This window comes from Lemur catta, chromosome 16, assembly GCF_020740605.2.
Source record: "Lemur catta isolate mLemCat1 chromosome 16, mLemCat1.pri, whole genome shotgun sequence".
NCBI lineage: Eukaryota > Metazoa > Chordata > Mammalia > Primates > Lemuridae > Lemur > Lemur catta.
The window spans coordinates 4,411,105-4,429,724 of NC_059143.1; the positions used below are offsets into that span (position 1 = coordinate 4,411,105).

General features: G+C 54.4%; 1 protein-coding gene across 5 annotated transcripts in view; it reads left to right on the forward strand.

The window, feature by feature from the left end:
* Positions 1-18,620, forward strand: part of LDLRAD4 (low density lipoprotein receptor class A domain containing 4) — a 238,289-nt gene that overhangs the window by 198,357 nt on the left and 21,312 nt on the right. For 2 of the 5 annotated variants that reach the window (XM_045527820.1, XM_045527819.1), the window contains exon 3: positions 14,356-14,510. In XM_045527820.1, the coding sequence (XP_045383776.1) occupies positions 14,356-14,510 (155 nt within the window). Of the gene's footprint in view, positions 1-4,680; positions 4,916-5,294; positions 5,617-14,355; positions 14,511-18,620 lie in introns of those variants that run through there. The other 3 variants (XM_045527823.1, XM_045527821.1, XM_045527822.1) reach the window with 3 other exon arrangements.

Sequence of the window (18,620 nt, forward strand, 5' to 3'; positions counted from 1 at the left end):
AAACTTTGTCTCGACACCAGGGCCTCCAGTTAGCTTTGCAGTTCTCGTGGCCCTGACAACACTGTCGGCCCTTGCCTGTTTTCCCAGCGGGCGCAGGTGGGTCCGTAGCAACCCATCTGCACAGGCGGGAGGACAGAAGGAAGCACCTGCCCTTAGCCTGGGAGGGCAGCAATGTTATTTTACAGGCATGTGCACACAGCCATTTGCATACTGAGTACCATTCTTTAAAATCATTGCTGAATGGCAGTGAGGAAAAATGGGAGACCTGGATCCTGTCCTCATGTCCTCACTGCAGCGCGCACAAGTTACAGTCTCTCTGAGCCCCGGGCTTGCTTGTTTTATCCACATGAGCAGTTTGGGGTAGACCGGGCTTCTGAAATGTTCATGTGCACGTGACTTGAGGGGGATCTTGTTAGAACGGAGGCCCTGGTTCTGAAGGTCGGGGCAGGCTCAAGATCCAGCTCTCAGAGGATGCTGGTGCTGTAGGTGCTTGGAACACACTTTGAATAGCCAGGGTTCGATACATTGTTTCATCCCCCAGACACCCCGTGACGTAAGTATTCCTAGTCTTATTTTATAGATGAGGGAACAGGTCACACTCAAGCTAACAGTTAGGTGGCAGGGCTGGAACACAAACTTAGGACTAACTGGCCTCTGAATTTAGCCACTATAAAACCTTTATACTGCCTCCATTTCCTTAGGGGCGTGGAGGAGTAGTTGCAGTATTCAAAAGTGTACAATCCGCTTAGTAGGAAGTAGCTTAGCCATTATGACAATCTATACCATCATAAACATGGAATAATATGTAATTCTTCTTTTCCCTTAGAAGAAAAAAAATACTGTAGTGGCATAGATAATATAAAAGGTAAACTCCCTGTTCATACAGGGAGTGTTATTGCTTATTAGGAAGTTATTTTAAGGCTATATAATTTGGACTAATTTATTTAATACATTTTTAATCCACCTCGTGGGCTTGCTAGCTCCGTATGGTCAGGTCCCACACTTCTGTATTTGCTAACATTTCTACCAAACGACAGGTGCTGGTGGGAGCGCACGCAGTGTTTACATTTCTACATGAAGACCTCTCTGTGTCGTAGTTTTTTAAGCACTAAGGATATGTTAGAAAATTATTCCATGCTCTAGGCTAATGCCCACAGATATCAAACTCTTACCATGTTTTGAATCTGTGGGAACAGAAAGTTTGTATTCTTTTAAAATCCTCATTCGTGACTTTGAGCATAACAAACTTACTTAAAATGTACTGTTTTGTTTTCTAAAGGCCAAATTCCAGGGCTTGATTTTTATGTGGAAAGTTTCATCTCAGAGCAAAGCTTTACAGCGTAGTCATAAACCTTCCAAGTCGGGAGTGTGTGACGGACGAGCCATCGAGGCCTGACGGGAGCTGCTCTGACAGGCGGGCGGGACACGTCAAACGGCCCTACGAGCCTCGTGGCCACGTGTGGAGCGGCAGAATCTCTAACATGGATTCGCAAGTTCACACATCCCCTTAGTGCCCAAATCAGGCTGAAAAAACTCAAAATAGTCCACCTGGGTCCGCTGACATCCTTTGGTCAGTCTCAGGGGACTCCACGTCTACGAGCTGTTGGGTAATTCTAAGCTCACTGCCCATCGAGCAAAATGGTGGATGGGGGTAGGTGGGAGCCTCCCAGGGGGTGCCCCGGCCCCCAACTCCTAGCCTGCCTCTTCCCAGCCACTTGACCTAGAACAACAGGTCGCCCTCTCTGAGCCTCAGTTGCCTCATCAGTAAAATGGGGGTGAGAAATTGTGCCTCACAGGGTTGGTGTGAAGATAAAAGATACACAGTGCTCGGCAGCACCTAGCACACGGCAGTTTAGGGATGTTTATGAATGTTGATAAATGCCAACTTGGTGCCGCATAACCACTGGAAAGGTATTTCTGACTCACCGAGTGATCAGCCGTCTGCCGCGAGTGAAGCACTGTGGGGCCAGCAGCCGGCAGGACCGACTCGCCCGGGGCCCGGCTAGCTGCTGACCGGGCTCGCGTGACAGAGAGGTCCCCGGGCGGCAGAGCAGCCCTTTGCCGCCCAGAAGTGTCGTTCCGGAGCTAGTGAGCTCTCAGCAGCCCCGCGCTGCTGGCTTATCGTACTTGGAGTGGGGAGGCGGGAGCTGAACTCGCAATAACCCCGCTCGTGTCCCTGCCCGGGCGGCCTCTTTCTGGCCACCAGGCAGCGTGGCGCCAGCCCCTCGGCCTGTCCTGTGCAGCCGGCTCCAGCCGAGCCTTCCAGCCTGTCGGGCTCCTCACAGGAGCAACTGCCTACAGGTGGGGCCCGGGCCAGCCCACCCCCAGAAGTGCTTTTCTGTGGCATCCGCTGAAGGCCCAGCTGCGTCTCCTCCTACGGGCCGTAAGCACTTGGTGCATGTTTGTCAGACGGATGAAGCAACTGAAGACCTTTACGGAGGAAACCTGGAAAGTGCTATTAGAGTCTCAGTCCTTGCTGCTACCAACAAGCCCTTGTGGAAATGTGTCTTTGGTGACACTCTGGCGACCCTGCCCTGCAGCGTTCAAGGCCCCTGCTGTCCTGTGGATGCCTCATGCAGCTTCGAGACCCTCGCTGACCGCACAGCACTCATCCCCGTCAGAGTACTCGTTTTAAAGTTACAGTGTAAGATGAGGAGGAGGAAAGAGTTCTCGGATGCAAATGTTTTTACACTTTCATACTTGTGTGTTCAGCAGACCTGTCTCTCCCACACCCTTCTGCTATGTGTGCTGCCATTTTCTCAGAATTGGGGAAAGAACCATTGGCACTGTCAGCCAGAGGGCCTGGCGATGCACGGGTGTCGTGGCCACGGTGGGCTTTTGTCGGGGCGTGATCCCCTGAATCACGACTTCACCTCTGAACTTTCTTCCTCAAGCAGCCGCCTCAGAAATAAGAACAAACTCAAGAACACGCCACAGCGACTTCACCCCGACAGCCCTTCAGTGGGTGCTGCAGAGCAGGGCGCGTGTGGGGCAGGTGGCACGGGGCACACGCCCCACCCCAGGGCAGCGCCCGGGGCTGGTGGTGTGCGTGTGTGCGAGCTGTGGGCAACGTTTTAAAAATAAACTTTCATCCATAAAGACAAGTTTTAAAAGTGATTTTTAAATGGATTGAACAGTGAGAACTTGAAAGTCAATGAACAAGAAGCTTAATTAAGATTGGCTCCCATGACCAGAATGCCCAGTGGTGAAGCAGCCAGCCAGCCAGCCAGAATCAGCGTAGTAGGACACAGTGGAATACCCTGTGGCCGTTAAAATGAACAAATGTTGATTTTTAAAAATATATGAAGTATTCATTTTAAATAATGTTAAACCCAAATCTAGCTATTTGCAGCCATTTTAAAATGCAAATATGTCCATCAGCAAAGGTCAGAAGAGGTTTTCAGGTCCCATGAAGTTGATAAAATCCCTAATTTTTTTTCTTTCCTTTTTTTTTTCAAAGCAGAGAACTCAGAGTCAGGTAATACTAACTAAATTCCTCATTTTAAAGAACAGACTCACACAGCAGTCGTGTGCCATCTGCGAGTGCTCCTCTGTAGGACTTGTCTCAGAGGCCCCGTCACACTGAGACGCTCACTAGAAGGACCCCCAGGGCTCCAGGGTCAGGGACAGCTGGACACGTGGGAGGTCCAGCTTTCTAGCTCTTCCTGAAGCTGGCTTTTCTCTGAGGAGCATCGCTCTGGGTGAGGGAGACTCTCCCCCTTCACCCAGCAGGTGACACCGAGAAGGGATTAGGGAAAGTGTCACACAAGGGAGGACAGCTGCATTTCTCATTTGGAAATTGCTTAAGAAAAATCACACCATCTCGATTTGCCCATGCAAATATATACAAATGTTAATTTTCTTGCTGAAATTCCCCTGTTTCTTTTATCTACATGAAACCTCTGAAGAGTCTTCTTAGTGATTCTTTTGTTCCTTCCCTGCCTCGGTAACTAGCACAGGAGAGAGTGATGTCTTCTGGCCAGCAAGGACCCGGCGGTGACATCAGTGCCTGGTCCCTGCTGTCGTGCCCCAGGTGACGCGCCCCAGCTGACAGCAGGGACAGGCTGCTGACGTCACTGTCCTCATTTCTAATGCTGGTAGTAACCAACAGAGTTTAGTTTTGCTTTGACAACTCCTCCTACAGCCAAAACTATTGTTATGCCCCACATGTCATTCCTATTGACCCTAAATAGGGAAAAACAAAGGCTATTCTGGGCACAGGGCAGTGCTGTGGCTGGGTCGTTTGCAGCGTTGCCATGGCACACCGCCCTTTCCACCGCGGCCACCCTGTGAGTTCTTGTGAAAACCACGACAGACACGCAGCCTGCCCTGACTTTGCTTCACACAGCCTGGGGGCCTCCGAATACACAGGAGATGTTTTACACACGTAGGAGACAAACCGTGTAGCCCTCGGGGGGAAAGAGACTGTGCTGCACAAAGTGAACCCGGAGAAAGCGCCCTCCTGAGATGTCCCTGCTTTCATGTTTGAATTGCCTTTTCTCCGTACCTGGGATCCTTTTCTCTAATTTCTGAACCTATAATCTGACACTGCCCAGGACGATCGAGAGTCCTGACTTTGAAGGCTTCTCTGTGGCGTATTTGTGCCACGGTACGTTGAGAAATAATGACGAGAGAGAGAGAAGGAAGCAGGAGAGCCGCGCAGGGCAGAGAGAGCCCAGGGAGAGGAAAACACGGCGCTTCCTGCTGCGGTTGTGACCTCGCCGGGTGCCAGAGCAGAGCTCAGCTGCAGGCGCTGGCGCGGGCTGCTCCCGTCAGTTAGAGACTTTGGGGAGAGGAGCACCCAGAGGCCAGCAGAGCCTGGCTCCTGGCGCAAGGGACGCTGTGGGTGGCCTGGAGCGGGAGCCACGGCGGAGAAGCACGTGAAACTAACGTGAGCGTCCGGCATCCCGCCTGGGTAAGCACTCTCTCCGTTTCTTCAACTCTGAAAGCTCCCAGCAGAGATCAAGGGAAGAAGTATTGAGGTTTGCAGATTTCCCCCTTTCTGCCTTCTGGTTTGATGCTTGCCTGTTAGGAGGATTACTGCACGTAATAGAGCAAGGTGGACTGTCTAGCTGCGTTCTGCTCGCCTGTGTGTGTGACGGGTCCGGGTGTGCGGCAAGCCCGAGCAATGCAGACTAATCCTGGATGTGTGTTGCTGTGAGCAACACAACACCGGGTGTTCAGCTGGTCTCAGGATCGGAGACCCTGGACTTATTCTCTGCTCGGTGACACCTCCGGCTTCCTGCCACAGAGCTCCTGATTTCTGTTGATGGCAGTTGGTAATTGGTAGCCACAGTCTGCGGTCGGAGCCACAGCATTTGAGTCTAGCACCTGGCTGGGCCCCGCTGGTACTGTAGGGAGAGAGTGAGAGAGACAGACAGAAACACACACACACACACACACCCACTCTCACACCCTCCCACGCCCCATGCCGGCTGTAACTGCAGCGCTGAGCTGCCTGGAGAGGAGATTGCCTGAAGCTGAAGGATGCTTTGAACTGGGGGGGCTGCGTCACGGTTGGCCTCCCACTTGCAGAGGACTCGATTATGTCCAGGGACCACCTGAACAACAGCACACTGAAGGAGGCTCAGTTTAAAGACCTGTTCTTGAGAAAAGGTACATTTCCAAAGGCCCAATGTGGATGATGCGTGCTCTTTGGGGTTTGCTGTGGTTTTTCTTGGAGTTTGGTCTGAGGGCAGAGTTGAGCAGAGGAGAAACTGTTTCTCAAGTTTGCTTCCAGGGGTCTGCCAACTCGCGTTTCAGCCCGGACTCCTTTTGGGAAGATGCATTTCAGGCTTAATCGTCCTCTTCTGAGCCTGCAGTTACTTTGTTCCTGTTGGAGGTGTTGGGCATAAATACACAGTTGGTTGCTTTGGAGTTTGTTTTTTTATCCAAATGCTCCTTATGTGAGGCTAAAAGCTCCCCTGGAAATTCTATTACTCACCTGATGGGTACTTTTTTCTTTTTTCTTTTCTTTTTTACCCTGAGTTGTTGAAAACAGCATGGGAAAGAGAAGAGATACTTCTCAGGATGTGAGTAGTTCACTGAATAGTTTCTCAGGTCATCAATGTAGTGACAGCAGCTTTTGGGAAAGAGACCTGTGACTCCTAGAGACAGAGGGCCCAGAAAGTGAGAGGCAGACGGAGAGCGGCTGGGCAGCCCAGCCCCCGCTCCTCGCCGTGGAGGGAGGCTCGTGTGCAGCGTATTCTTCCCGCTACGCTTTCCTAAATTAATAATGTGGAGGTGGGGTGAGGGTGGATTTTAAATGAATCCTATAGGGGGAATTATGGTTTCTTGTATGTATTTTTTTCCATTTATAGCATGGCAGAGGGATAGACTTTTAAAAGGTTTGTAATTGTTCTTACTCCTCTGCTGGTTTTGCAGAAAATCCTGTCAGTCATCTTTGATTGGAACGTATTTAGGGTAAATTTCTTTCTGAAGTAATCATGAAACTCTAGATTCTAAAATGCGTGGTGGCAAGTCCTTGTGTTGGGTGAATGCTTGGGCCTTCCTGGATTACCAAGATGTCACTCCAGCCGGACAGGCTCTCAGTCTGCACTCAAGGGAGCCTCTCGTGCCCTGTCGCTGCGATGGCCACACCTGGCCTTGGGCCGCAGGCGGGCGGGTGTGTGCCTGGGCCACACCTGGCCCTTCCCTCTCATCGCTTCACCCACAGAGCGTAGGTATCATCTCCCAATTTTATTATCATGCAAAATGTTTTACATAAATATATGGATATAAATAGGATGTATATAACAGGTAACTAGCAGTAACCATGAGGCTCTGTTTTTAGCTACAGTTCACACTTCCTTAGAGTAGGAATTGTTGAATAATTGTTGCAAAATATGAAAACCGTTAGCAAAACTTCAGCACCACTGAAGATGTAAGTGTTTGGTGGAATATGGTTCTGTGCTAGACACTGTTCAAGCAGGTCAGGCCATTGGGCTCCCTTCCTTCTTAGGGCTTTTCCATCAGCTTACATATAAGGACAGCAGCTCTGTGCCAGGCACGTGCCACCTGCTGAGGACACGAGGGATCACTCTATAGGGGAAAAGACCAGAACACAGGCACAAACAAGACAGTGATAAGTTGCAACAGGGTTCAAAGGGAGCCCCCGAGGCTAGTGAGCCCCTCATGGTGGGGACTGTTAGGAAGGACATTAGAAAGGAAGATAAAGCCAGCAGGTGACACCAAATCAGGGTATGTCTGTGGGGTGGCTTTTTTCCCTTCCTGTTGTTCAACTTGTAGGATGGAGTAGCCAGTCCCGCTCCAAGGAAAACAAAATTCACAATCTGCAATGTGATCGGTACCACGATGGCTCTTATTGTTTTGCTTCTGAACTTTAAGCTGCGAAGTCATTCTTGTAACACAGGCTGAATTTCCCCTCAGCCATGGTGTTTAATGAGTGTGAATTTTCATTCAACCATTAAAATCTCCAAGACTATTTTTATACTAAACAGTTCACAAACTCAAGGCAATTATAGTCTAAGTAGATTCCAGCTTCTGCCCTTCCTGTCTTCCTGCCACTGCCGCCAGGTCTCTGTAGGATTTTGGAAAGAATTTACCAGCCTTTAGGAACATTCAGCACTTTAAAAGTGTCACGGAGCCATAAATAAAGAGTAAGACACCCCCAAGGCTGTCATCTTATCACCACACCCGTGTCTGCTGAGGAGGACAGAGACAGGAAGGAAATGCAGACAGGAGCTTGCGGCAGCCAGACAAGCCCAGCTGCCAGGGCAGGGTCACCTCCCGCCCAGGGCTGGCCCGGGAGTGGGCTGGTCAGGGCTGCCCCAGCCAGACGCCCCAGGCGACCCTGCGTGAGGGGAGTGAGGCTGGGGCTGCTGTTGAGACGAGGGGGCCGTGGCCATGCAGGGTGGGCTGAGGACTTCGTGGCCAAAGTGCAGCCACTCCATGGTGTGTGGAGGTTCCACGTGGCACTTTTCTGAATGCTGCCAAGATGTTTCCTTGGTCTGGAGAAAGGAAGGGGCGATGAGGGCCCCAGCCCACTATGGGGGCAGTGAGGGCACATCTGGAGCTTAAAGATAAGTAGCTGTATAGAAGATAGGGTTTGGGGGAAGGCCGGTGGATTGTGGAGGGGAGAGCACAGGCAACGCGGTGCTCACCACCCCACAGAGGGAGATGCCCGGAAACCCGGGGCTGAGGTGGTACAGCCACACTTCCCCAGGATTCCCTAAAAATAGTGCAGGCTCTCATGCCTCCTGCGTGACTCAGCTCACTTCCTCATCGCACCAGGGGACAGGCACAGTGTCTTCTGTCCCTGTAATTCTCCACCATGCAGCTTGGAATTTCCTGGAGATGTTGCCATAAAAATAGAGAGATGCCATCGTCACTGCTGTCACTGCTGCACAATAATAAAATACGGTGCTATGATGCCTTCCTGTAAATTTTAGGCTGGATTTATTATAAGATTTCTGGTGTTTGGATCACAGTGACTCATTCATTATACCCTCATGAACTACAGCCCCAGAAAAGGAGGGGGATGTGAAAATTTGACTTTGGCCTTAAATTCTTCCCTGTGTGCCCTGCTTTTTAGCATTCTTCTGTGGACATCAGCAGCTACTGAAATCAAGGAAACGTGATCAGTGGTTTATGTTTGGAATCCACATTAGGCACATGAGATTTTGGAAACCCCAAAGCATCCTATTATTTTCTCAGAATGTTACTGTTCTTGTGGATTTTATTTAAAAAAAAAAACAAAAAACAAAAAAACAAACTTTTTTAATAGTTCTCCCAGAATTTAGTCTCTTCTTAGCTCTCCTTTTCTAGACCCCCCTTCCCCTCAAACAAAATCCCCAAACCCAAACCCCAGGTATCTCTCCCTTTCGTGCCCGCCAGGCCGTGGGCACCACGCGAAAACAGGCTGCAGGCACTTGGTAGAAGCCTCCGTGTGAAGCGAACGAGCGGGCGTGGGAGAGCGGGCGCGGGGCAGGGCTGCTCACACTCCCTGGTGAGCTCCAGGGGGCCTGGAAGAGAGACATGATCTGCAGCGCGGGCCCCAGGGTCCGGAAGGCGTCGTGCCTGTCCTCAGAACCCTCTCTGCTCACTGAACTTTTCGCTTAAAGAATGTGCTGGCCCTCTCGGGAGAGTACGGGTAGCTCTGGAGAGAGTAAAACCTCATGTTTTCTGGTTTTCAATGTCCGTCTCCTCTGGTTTAAAGATGAGAAGGCAACCTGTCTCCACTGACAGGTTTTGCCTGAGTTCAAAGCCGGAGGCTGCTGCGTGTGGGACTGCGGGCTGGCGGCTCCATGGTGGCCCCGAGCCAGGCCCTGACGCCGGCAGGGAACCACAGGCCACCCAGACGTGCACTGGGGATCGGATCGCAGCTGCAGCAAGATACGACTCAGCTGAGCTACGACTCGGTTGTTAGGATGGTGGCCCTGTGCCCAGGGCATCCCTGGGGTCTTTCTTGCCTGCAGGAAGAGCTGCCTCTCGTGCCAGCACCCAGTGCTGTAGTGTCTCAGGCTCTCCCCAGACTCCTGTCACCCCAGGGTCTTGGCTGGACATCCCTGCTGGGTCACTTGCCTAAGTGTGCAGCCCCCTGGGGACCCTGTTCCTCCTTCCGTGAGCCTGTGACCTCAGCCTGCCCCAGACAAGTTCCGCACTACGGGAGTGCCTGTGACCCCACTTCCTGTGTGCCGGAGACACACCTGCCGCAGCTGTGCATGACTCATGCGTGAAACCTCAGGGCAACGGCATAAGTGCAGGCGTCACAGCAAGGGCAGAGCAGGTCCCATGAGTGTGGCAGGTTTACGGAAAAGCTGGGGACACTCAGCCTGAGAGCAAGTGGTTCCCCTCAAAAATAAGATGGTGGGAACCTAAATTTTAAAGAGAGTCGTTCCGTGCACTGTTTCCATAACTGAGATCTCTCTCACCTTTGCTTGAAGTTTTAAATAAGATTTTTGATCAGAAGATGAATGCCTTTCAGATAATGGAAAATTATCTGTGTGCTGTCTCAGACCAAAAGAAGAAAAACCAGAGCAAATAAAGCTCTAAACAAAAAGATACAAATTCCAAAAATCTTAGGTGAAAACATTTTTAGAAAATTGAGGAAGGCCTTCCTAATCAAACAGGAAGTTTAGGAGCCATAAAGGAAAAAGATAGTATTTGATGGCATAAAAATTTATGTCACCTATAAAGAAACTCACAGCAAAGTTTAAAGAAATAACAGACTGGGGGAAAAAAATTTGCAACCCGTGTAACAAAGATTTGCAGCCATAATATGTAAAGATTTCTTATAAATACATAAGAAATAGATGAGAAAACTACAAATAAACTAATATGAACTAATACGATTGTGAAAAAAAGAAATACAGATTACCATAACCATAGGGAAAGACCTGAGATTACCAGTCATTGGAGAAATACAAATCAAAACAAGCTGCATGTTTTTGCTCATCAGGTTGGAAGAAGTTATGAAAGGGCTAGTCCCAGTGTTACCGAGGGTGTGGGGAACGTGCCCGCTTGCTGACAAGAGCCTAAACTTGCACAGGCTTTTTATAAGGCAGGTTCTCAGTAGCCACCAACATTAAAAATGATTATGCCAGCCGGGTGCGGTGGCTCACACCTGTAATCCTAGCACTCTGGGAGGCTGAGGCAGGTGGATCACTTGAGCTCAGGAGTTCGAGACCAGCCTGAACAAGAGCAAGGCCTGTCTCTACCAAAAAAAAAAAAAGGAAAATTAGCTGGACACTGTGGCACACACCTAGTCCCGCTACTCGGGAGGCCGGGAGGCTGAGGCTGGAAGGTCACTGGAGCCCAGGAGTTTGAGGTTGCTGTGAGCTGTGATGGCGATGCTGTACTCCAGCCTGGGTGACAGAGCAAGGCCCTGTCTCAGAAAGAAAAAGAAACATAAAAAAGAAAACCACCTAAATAGCCACCAGCTGGAGAAGGTACATTCCAGGATACTGTGCTCTGGAACAAATAGCGCCGTAGAGACCTGGGTTGGTGCTCTTGTTTAAAGATGTCTGTGATGTATTAAGTGAAAAAAAGCATAACAGTATATTTGTGCAGTGATCTCACTAATTAAAAAGAAGAAAGCCCTTGTTCAGCAGGCACACGCACACACACGCACTACACGGTAGCTGTGCTTTCCCCAGGGTGGCGTGGGGCTGCCTGGGGTTGGGCGGCTTGAGCCAGAAAGGGGAACTTTGCATTCTGTCTCCTTCCATATTGTTTAAGTTTTCAAGAAGTTTTCATTATTTTTATAATGAAAATACTTGTAAAATGAAACACAAATATAAAAAAAAGGCCTGTAGACTTACGAAAATAGAATTTGATTTGCTTTGCTGCAAATGCTTGTCTGCATGGCTTTCCACATTCAAGCGGAGATGACCTGGAAGGTCGTCCACAGGGAAAGCCGGTTCCTGTGAGGGCGCTGCAGGGTCCTTCACTGTCACTGTTACTTTCTCCACGTCCACGAAGCAACACAGTTTCGTTAAGAAAACGTTTGTGCATTCCAAGGCATGCTTTAGGGCAATTTGTGAATACTCTGCTATTTATCCACACAATAAAAATAAAGGTTGGTAAAACAAGGCATTACTTGGGGCTCAGTGTTCAGCATATGTTCACTGCTTTTGACCCGAGCGGATCTAGCTCCCTGCTGCCTTCCACACTACCCCGGGGTGATGGCCCTTGGGCTGGGGGCTAGCCGCCTGCACAGGCCTCGGGGAGGTGCACTCCCGGTGCTCTGCAGACACTGAGGGCCTCGTCCTGTTGGCAGTGGCTGTGGCTGTCCCCGCAGAGAGTGCACCTGTGCAAGTGGGCTGTCACCCGGGCTCACATGTCCCAGAACCCACCCCCAGACCTGGGTGTGCTCCCAAGTCATTCATCGATTCACACCTTACTGACGAAGCCGCCTAACTGCCTCTCCTGTCAGAAGGGAAGAAGTGGAGGGTCCGGACACGCGGCCAGGGAGATGTCCGTGGCATGTGGGTGTGGGGTCCTGAGAGATGCAGGATCAAGGCCAGGGTGTCCCAGACACGGGATGGTCACTTGCAGGGGTAGAGGGTCAAAGACAGTGTCCTGGGGAACCCGCACACCGCATGCCCCGAGGCCCATGGGCATAACACAGGCACGCCGGTGTCCTGGCCCAAAGCAAAGGCCCCAGGTCCCGCTCGCTGGCCGGGAGCGAGTTCAGTCTTTCCAAGAGGCCTCACTATGAAAACTGTCGATAAGCCCCGGGGAGGCTTTTCTGGGGACACAAATTTGGTGGCTGCCCTGGGGGCTTCCTCCCTGTGGGAAGTGGGCCCTCCAGCTCCTTCCTTGCTGAGCGCGGCAGTCGCAGGAGCTGGGCCTCGGGCGCCTGGGTGGGGCAGCACCCGTGGGGGTGGGGTGCAGGGCGCCCAGCGCAGGCCCTGCCGACTGTGGCTCTGGCGCTGCTCCGGCTCGGCCTCCTCCGGTGCCCCACGTCCCCTGGACGGGCGACGTCCCCGGGCCTTCCGCTGCCAGCCAGGGGTGCTCGGAAGCAGATGTCCCTGCTCTCTCTGTGCGGCTCCGCGGTTCAGCCCACAGGCAGCTCTCCCTTCTCCAAGCCGCCCTAGGGCCACCCTCTCCCGTAGGCCCAGTGCTGAGGGCAGCCCAGCCCAGTCCCATGGGTATGCTTGGGTATCTTTGTCCCTAGGGGCTGTGGGGTCTGAGGGGAGGACTGGACAGGACCCAGAGAGACCCTCCATCCGTCCTCACCCAGCCCTGCTGGTGCCCGGGGAGAGGGCGGCAGGTGCACATGGCAGTAGCTACTGGGGAAGGGGCTACTGGGGCCCTGTCCGCATCACCCCGAGTGTGCACGGACGTGCTGAGAGATACGCCTCCCACTGGCTGGGGCCTGCGCTCGTGTGCATGCATGTGTATGTAGGTACATGTGTGTGCTGTGGGTTCAAGACAGTGCCGCAGGTGACAGGTTCTCCCCACTTTCTCTTGCCCTTCCTCACATCCCACACCCCTCACCTCCCACCAGACCTGAGACTGTCTTCCTCCCAGGGAGAGGGAGCAAGGGAGAGCCTTTAGCTCTACACCCACACGCACGGTCACTTCCTTTCAGTGTTGGGCACATGAGCGAGACAGGTGGGCTTCCCTCAGAAGAGCCACGAGCCAGATAGCAGGGAATCTGGGGCCAGGGTGCCCTGGAGCACTGAACCTGCCTCCTCCCCAAACCTGCCCCGAACCGCCAGCCCCGTGTGCTGTGGCCCTGGAGTTACGCTGTGAAGCACGTGTCAATGGCATTTAGGAAATCTCTTGTAATGGTGGGATCAGAAACCCAGACATGACTTGGCCATTGATAAAACATCGTGCCTGCGGGGCTGGAAACAGCGCAGGTATGTTTTCTAGCTCACCTGCAAAGGCACAGCCTTGGAGGGAAGCCGGCTGGTGCTGTCTTTGCACAACGTGGATTTTCCCTTCAGTGTACTGCCTCTTAGGTCAGTGTGGTTGAGAAACTTCACTCGGCCAGAAAGATGGGTTTCACTTTTCTAGAGAGGTTACATTGGGAGAAATAGCTTCAGTTTTGAGAGACTTTCTCACCTCCCCTGTGGTGGGGGAATGGAGGTGTCGTCTGGCAGGAGGGTGTTGTAGGTGACTGGAGCGCTGGGCTTTCCATACTCAAGAGAAGGTGGCACTGAAGCCTGCCCACCACAAGGGGCAGCCCGCAGTGAGTGACCTGCCTGTGGCCGGCATGCATGGGAACTGGGGACAGTTACGGCAGCACCTCTAGAGGTCTGTGGGGCCAACAGAACACAGTTTCTTAAGGCCCCTCCCCCTCGTTACACAATTGCGAAGACAAGGTCTGTGCAATGCATCAGGCAGAGCACCAGACTTCTGCGGGCCTCCCTTTCTTCAGGATGTTCTTAGAATGTCAAAGTCTGGCCAGGCACAGGGGCTCACGGCTGTAATCCCAGCACTTTGGGAGGCCCAGGCAGGAGGATCGCTTGGGACCAGGAGTTCAAGACCAGCCTGAGCAAACATAGCAAGACCCATTGCTACCAAAAAACTAAAAAAAACCCACAAAAGACAAAAAACCAATGTCAAAGCCTGCCAGGGGCCTTGGGCAGCAGCCTGGATCCAGTGGTGCCAGGTGTGATTGGAAGCACAGGCTTCTAGATCCCACAGCCCTGCATCTGACCCCAGCACAGCCACGTGTGGCTCAGGTTGTGCCTCGGTATCCTCCTCTCCACGGTGGGGTGGTCATTTCCATTGCACAAGGTCCCTTGAGGACCAGATGTGGGCAGGAGGCCTTCGCAGCCTGGTGTCTGCAGCAATGGCGGTGGCTAGAGCCACTGGGCGCCTGGGGGACTGGGTGCGGCCAGAGGAGCAGGCGTCTAACACTCTCCTCTTCCATCGCAGCGGAGCTGGAGTTTGCCCAGATCATCATCATCGTCGTGGTGGTCACGGTGATGGTCGTGGTCATCGTCTGCCTGCTGAATCACTACAAAGTCTCCACAAGGTCCTTCATCCACCGCCCGGGCCAGAGCAGGCGGCAGGAGGACGGGCTGCAGCAGGTGAGTGTGCGGCCACCCCGGCTCCGACGGCCAGGCCGGGCACCGCGAGGGCTGCAACGCGGGGCAGCCTCCCGGGTCAGTCCCTGTGGTTCAGAGGTCGAGAAGACTTCCTGTTGGTGTTCTGATGCACGGCAAAGCACACACATCGAAAGTGTTCAGCTCAGCAAATCCGCACAAACTGAACAGTCTGTGAGCAGCACTTGGTCACGAAAGAGACATGGCAGCGCCCCTGGAAGCCCATGCACAGCCCCATCCAGGCCTGCCCTGCGAGGGCCTCGCTGCCTGGGTGTGCGTCCGCACAGATTCGCTGTGCAGCCTTCTGAGTTTACACTGGTGGTCACGCTGTGGGTGCTCTTTTGTGTTGTGCATCTCTGACCCCGCACTGGATTGGTGACATCCATCCATGTTGCGGAGCAGAGATCTGTTCTTCAGCTTGGTCCCGGAGGTGTTCCGGTGATAAACAGTGCACTCACTTGTCACTAACGATGGCGGCAGCGAGGGCCTGGCGGCCTCCTGGGGGTCGGCAGGTGGGCTGTGCAGGGGTGCTCACAGAGCCGCCACAGTGAGGCTCGCAGCTTGGGCTGTTTTTAGGTTTTTATCTATTTCTTGCCCAGGCCACCTGGTACTCAGCCAGTCTGCTGTGCAGTCAAACCTGGTAGATGAGAGGTGCTGGGGGTGCTGTCCCAGGCCCGCTGCACCGTCTGTGATCCCGGGGCTTTCAGCGAGGGCTTCGGGAATGGTGAATTTAGGCGAGTATGAACCCTGGCTTTGGTGGTGGGCAGAGGCGGCAGCACCCCCACAATACTCAGCGCCAAGGTTTGCTGAGCGGTGGGAGGCAGCTTTACGGGGCACCGCTTTTCAGGTCTGGGGCCCCGCAGTTCTCGCTCCTGCCCTGACTTAGGGAGGCTGTCGTGGGTGGGGCGCAGCATCCCAGTGGGAGTCAGGAGTGGCAGCTGGGCGGGGCCTGGGGACCTCTCTCGGGAGGGCGGGTTGTGCTTCGTGGGGCCGTGGGCCTGGTGGTCCCGTGGGTGGAGATGAGGTGTGCTCGCGTGCTCTGCAGCCCTCACGGCAGTGCGGAGGGGCGGGTAGGGCTGCCGTGTGCCACCCTCAGACCACAGTGCAGGCTGGACGGGACAGCGTGTGGGGAGGCAGGACTCCTGGAAGAGCCCTTTCCCTCTCTCTCCTCCCTGCATCCTCCTTCACCCTCTCCTTCCTCTCTCTGCCCCCAGACCAGCCCACGAGCCCCTCTGGCCCTGTTGTATCCTCGATGGCTCCTGGGACCCTTTGTCCTCTGGGCAGTCTGGTGGCACAGGGCAGCGCCAGTCCAGACATGCAAAGCACTCTGGCGTCCTGTTGCCTGTGGGTTGTCGTCAAGGACAGGACTAATTCTTCTGGAGTTCTGAATACACATATACATAATTCCCCTGTGTTTCAAGAGAGGGGACAGGGAAAAAATCTTGTCACAGCAGCAGTTTCAGAACCACAAAAGGCTCAGACATCACTGCTTTGCCTCGATGCAGGGCTGTGAACACGCCCTGCCCGGGGGAAATAAGTACAACTCCCCCACTTTCTGCTCCAGGAGCACCGAGATGCCTGAGGTCCCTGCGCACGGCACTCAGTCCCCGGCCGGGGCCCCCCAGACTTGCCGGGGCATCATCTCTCCCTCGCGTGGCTGGGCAACTCCCTCCTCGCACCTTGGTGCAGACCCAGCCCCTTGCTGTCGCTGTCCCAGGCCATCTGCACACACAACCGCACCCTTACCCACCAAGAGGCCCGCAGGAAGATGATTTTTTTTAAAGGCAGAAAAGCAAAGATCGAAGTGTGCTTTTGATGGAAAGTATTTTCTCTGTCACTGGCAGTGGGTTTGTGGGGCCCGCGCCGGGGTGGGCTGCAAGCCGGCCGGCCTTCAGGGCTGCGCGCGGCATGGCAAGTGAAGACGCTCGGGATCTAGTGGATTGCGCCCGCAGAGGTCTTCATCAGCGTCCTGGTTTGGTCATAGCGCACGAGAGCTTTGCCCGGCGCTGTCCCGGCGCAGCAGGCTTGCAGAGGTGCAGGCTGCACACAGCGGAGGCCTGAGCGCCTTGGCCACGCTGCTTTTTTCCCGAGTGACCCAGAACTGGGTGCTGTCGCTCCGCAAGGCGTGGAGAGCCCCTCAGTCAAAGGGGACTGTGGATGTTGCGCAGCTCAGCGAGGGGCTCCGCACAACGTTCCGCAAAACTCAAGGTGTGTCTCCGGTGACCAGCGCATTCGGCCCAGTTAGCCTAGCTGATGGCTCTAACACGGGAAGAGAGCAGGTGAGGAAGGATCCGTTTGTCTCCTGGACGCAGACCCAGGCCTAGTAGCACTTTTGGCTCTGCCCCCACCCCTGCCCTGAGGGTGCCCGGCCGCCGGGCAAGCCCCCTCCCTCTCGTCCTCCGGGCCCCTGCGGAGAGATGCTCCTTCCCTGTAGGCTGCCCGGAGAGCAGTCTGGTTCCCACGCAGCCAAAGGCGATTGTACCCCTGAGGGCACATTTGACAATATCTGGAGGGGCTTTTGGTGGTCCCAAGGTGGGTGAGCTATAGGGATGCTCTCTCTCAACACCCTCGGTGCACAGGGCAGCCCAGACAAAGCAGTATCTGACCGGATGTGAGTAGGCGAGGAACCCACGCCCCCAGGCGCGCAGCACCGTCCTGGCCGGAGGCGCTGGCTGGCGGGAGGGGACAGTGCTGCCAGGGCAGGTCTTTTCCGCAGAGTGGAGGGAGCGCTGCCCAGCAGCATGGGCTGGGGCTGGTCTGGAACTCTGCCTTGGGACCAGTTTCCCTGGTGACCTCTGCCCTTGTCTGTGATCCTGTCATTCAGTGAACACCCAGCAGGTGCGGGTAGGGAGCAAGGCAGGGAGCAGGCAGTGACCGTGCTCGGTCCCCACCATCAGCAGCACCTGCAGACCCACCTGGCTGAGGCCCAGGCCCCACTGCCATCCTCTCCATCTTCCTGGGGAGGCCGGGGTCTTGCTGGCTGGCTGTGTGTGTGGCGGGGGAGGGAGGCTCAGGCAGCAGTAGGGACTGTTTGGAGAGGGCACCTGTGTCTCCTCCGCCCCAGTGCCTGCCTGGCCTGGTCCTGGCTCATATGTACCTGGTGTGGGCTGTTCCCAGTTGCCCTGCCAGGTTGCCCTCCTTCGCCCTCCCCCAGTGACCGACCGCCTGTGCCGAGCAGTCTCCTTCTTGGCTGGGTCAGAGGGGCAGGGCCCAGTGCGGCCGGCTGGTGGGGACGTCCTCGCCCCCGCTGACAAGGCCCGGCTGGCACCAGCCTCCCAGGTTCTGCGCGGTGCTGGGCCAGGTGCAGGTGAGCGTGTGTCTGTGCTTGCTGCTGTCCCCGGCAGCGCCTGTGGTTTTGTCAGCACGTAAGTCCTAGCGTTTCTCCCCCAGCACGCTGAGTCCCTGGGTGCTGAGTGGCAGGTGGCCTCCAGCTGTGGGTGTGCCCCCCCCCACCCCGTGTGGGGCCTTGGCCGCCCGTGTAGACCGTGAGGGCTCCGCGAGCAAGTCGGTGACAGCCGCGTCCATCCTCAGCTGGCGCGAGAAGGGCTGGGCATCAAACCTGGCAAGCTCCAGGTGATTTGGTTCAGCACTGTTGATTACATTTACTTTTATATAGACTTGATAGTCAGGATGGAGAAATAATATTAAGGAAATATCAATACCAGGGTGATAGTTAGGTTTTATTTTTGAGGAGGAGGCTGAGCACACAGACGTTGGGATTTGGCTGAGGAAACTTTCCTCCCCTGGCGTGAGCTGTCCCTCTCCCCAGCAGCCGGCTTTCCGCTTCGACCGCGAGGAAGAGCCGGACTGAGGCTGATGAAGTAGATCTCGGGAGCTCTGGGCATCCCGGGTTCTCGGGAGCGTCCTCGTCTGTGAAATGGTGACTGGGCCTTCCTGTGCAAGCGCCTGGCACAGCCCGATTCCTGGGACTTGCTCTTGGGCGGTCACAGGGAGGGGTCACAGGGCCCCCGCCCCGCCAGCGCCTTCCTCCGCGGTCCCTCTGCCTTCCTCTGCGACAGTGTGTCCCCCGAAGCCAGTCGGCCTTCGTCACCGTGCAGCGTCTGGAGACACCGCGTGTTCCAGAGGAGCCCAGGG